This window comes from Otolemur garnettii, unplaced genomic scaffold (assembly GCF_000181295.1).
Source record: "Otolemur garnettii isolate 467f Iridium unplaced genomic scaffold, OtoGar3 scaffold00055, whole genome shotgun sequence".
NCBI classification, from domain to species: Eukaryota; Metazoa; Chordata; class Mammalia; order Primates; family Galagidae; genus Otolemur; species Otolemur garnettii.
The window spans coordinates 5398431-5400594 of NW_003852450.1; the positions used below are offsets into that span (position 1 = coordinate 5398431).

Here is a 2164-nt window from a genome sequence, read left to right on the forward strand (position 1 = left end):
GTGTGCCTGTTGTCCTAGCTACTGCAGAGCCTGAGGTAGGAGGATCGCTTGAGCCCAAGTGCTCAAAGTTACAGTGCACTATGATCATACCACTGCACTCTAGCCTTGGGCAAAAGCCAAACAAACAAATAAATCAAAAAAGGGAGGGCTGGGCACAGTGGCTCACACCTATAATCCTAGCACTCTGGGAGGCTGAGGTGGGTGGACTGTCTGAGCTCACAGGTTCAAGATCAGCCTGAGCCAGAGCAAGACCTCTGTCTCTAAAAAAATAGCTGAGCATTGTGGCTGGCGCCTGTAGTCCCAGCTACTTGGGAAGCTGAGGCAAGAGAATCACTGAAGCCCAAGAGTTTGATTTGAGGCTATCAGCTGTGATGCCACAGCACTCCACTGAGGGCAACATAGTGAGACCGTGTCTCAAAAAATAATAATAAAATAATAAAAAAGGGAGAGCAGGCTCTGCGCCCGTAGCTCAGTGAATAGGGCACCAGCCACATACACCAAAGGTGGCAGGCTCGAGTCTGGCCCATGCCTGCTAAACAACGACAACTGCAACCAAAAAATGGCTGGGTGTTGTGGCAAGTGCCTGTGGTCCCAGCTACTTGGGAGGTTGATGCAAGAGAATCGCTTGAGCCCAAAACTTTGAGGTTGCTATGAGCTGTGACTCCACAGCACTCTACTAAGGGCGACACAGTGAGACTCTGTCTCAAAAAGAAAAACAAAAAAAAAGGGAGAACAATACCAGATGAGATGACACTTATTTGAACCAAACCAGAAAGGAGTCTACTTTTTTTACTTAAATAGAGGAATAAACATGTAATCATCAAATTGTAATCACATAGGAGATGTGGTTTTTAAATGGCTAATTCCACTCTTAAATCAATTTAAAAGAGACCTTGGAAATAAGCATTAGCTTTTGGAGAGGATGAGTTTTATTTTGGATTACAGCCTACAGCGGGGTTGGCAAACTTTTTCTGTAAAGAGCCACATAGTTAACATTTGGGGCTTTTCAGGCCAAAGAATCTCTGTCTCAACTGCTTAACTATAGCAGTAGCATAAAATTGGTCATAGAAAACATGTAAACAGACAAGCAAGGGTTCATTCCAATAAAACTTTATTTTACAAAACAAGCACAGGACCACATCTGTCAACCCCTAACCTAGAGAATCAAACTCCTTTTGAACACCTGTATGATTCTGATAAGAAAATGGGAAATGAGGTTAACTATTGTAATTTAAACTGGCATGCCAAGATACACTTGTACAAATCATTTAACCTTATAGAGCTCTCATCTGAACACAGTAGGTGTTCATTCACTAATGACTATTCTTTTAAAATTAAACTGATCTCACTTTTGCTTGGAGGTAGGAAAAGGCCATCAACATAACGTCCTCTGTTGTGATGGAAAGCACAGTTTAGTTTTTGACATCCCATTGGCTGATTTTCCCAATAACAAGGAATTTCACTGCGTTTTTTCTGCAAAAGGGAAAAACACATTGTGTTCAAGTAAAAATTAGGTAAGATCTATATTAATCTGGTAATTTGTTTTCTGGACAAAGATTATACAGTCTTCAAAAATCTGAGGCATATAAGTGTAATTTTTAGAAGGAAGAGAGGCTGCTAAAAGTGACATACTTTAGGCATGATGAAGATAAAAGTAGTTTATCTGCTATTCTTTCCTGTTTACCCCCATTCCAGAATTCCTAAATGTCTATCTACACTTAATTTAGAGAAGTAGGTTGATATAGTAGTTAAGATTATGAAATCAATGATAATAAGGTTTGAAATTCCATTATGCTACTTGCTGGCCAGGCAAACTTGGGGCAATATAAGGCCTCTAAGCCTTACTTTTCTTCCTTAGCTATAAAGTGGGAATAATTATCTAATTGGTTTCTCATAAAGATTAAATATTATACAGGATGGCCATAAAGTTCGTTCATAAATTTAAATTGCATACAAACTTTATGGCCACCCTATATATAAAGCACTTAGCACATAAAACAAACTCAATAAAGGTAAGAAGTCAAAGGCTTTGAGAAAAAGTTTCCTATTCCTGGCTGGGCTTGGTGGCTCATGACCTGTAATCCTAGCACTTGGGAGGCCAAAGAAGGCAGATTGCCTGAGCTCATAAATTGAGACCAGCCTGAGCAAGAACAAGTCCCTGTCT

At 40.1% G+C, this 2164-nt stretch overlaps 1 protein-coding gene across 13 annotated transcripts in view; it reads right to left on the minus strand.

Annotated features, from left to right (window-relative positions):
- Nucleotides 1-2164, minus strand: part of ZC3H11A (zinc finger CCCH-type containing 11A) — a 36962-nt gene that overhangs the window by 17671 nt on the left and 17127 nt on the right. For all 13 annotated transcript variants that reach the window (XM_023514529.1, XM_023514541.1, XM_023514540.1 and 10 more), the window contains one exon: nt 1350-1473. In XM_023514529.1, coding sequence (XP_023370297.1) covers nt 1350-1473 — 124 coding nt within the window. The remainder of the gene's footprint in view (nt 1-1349; nt 1474-2164) is intronic.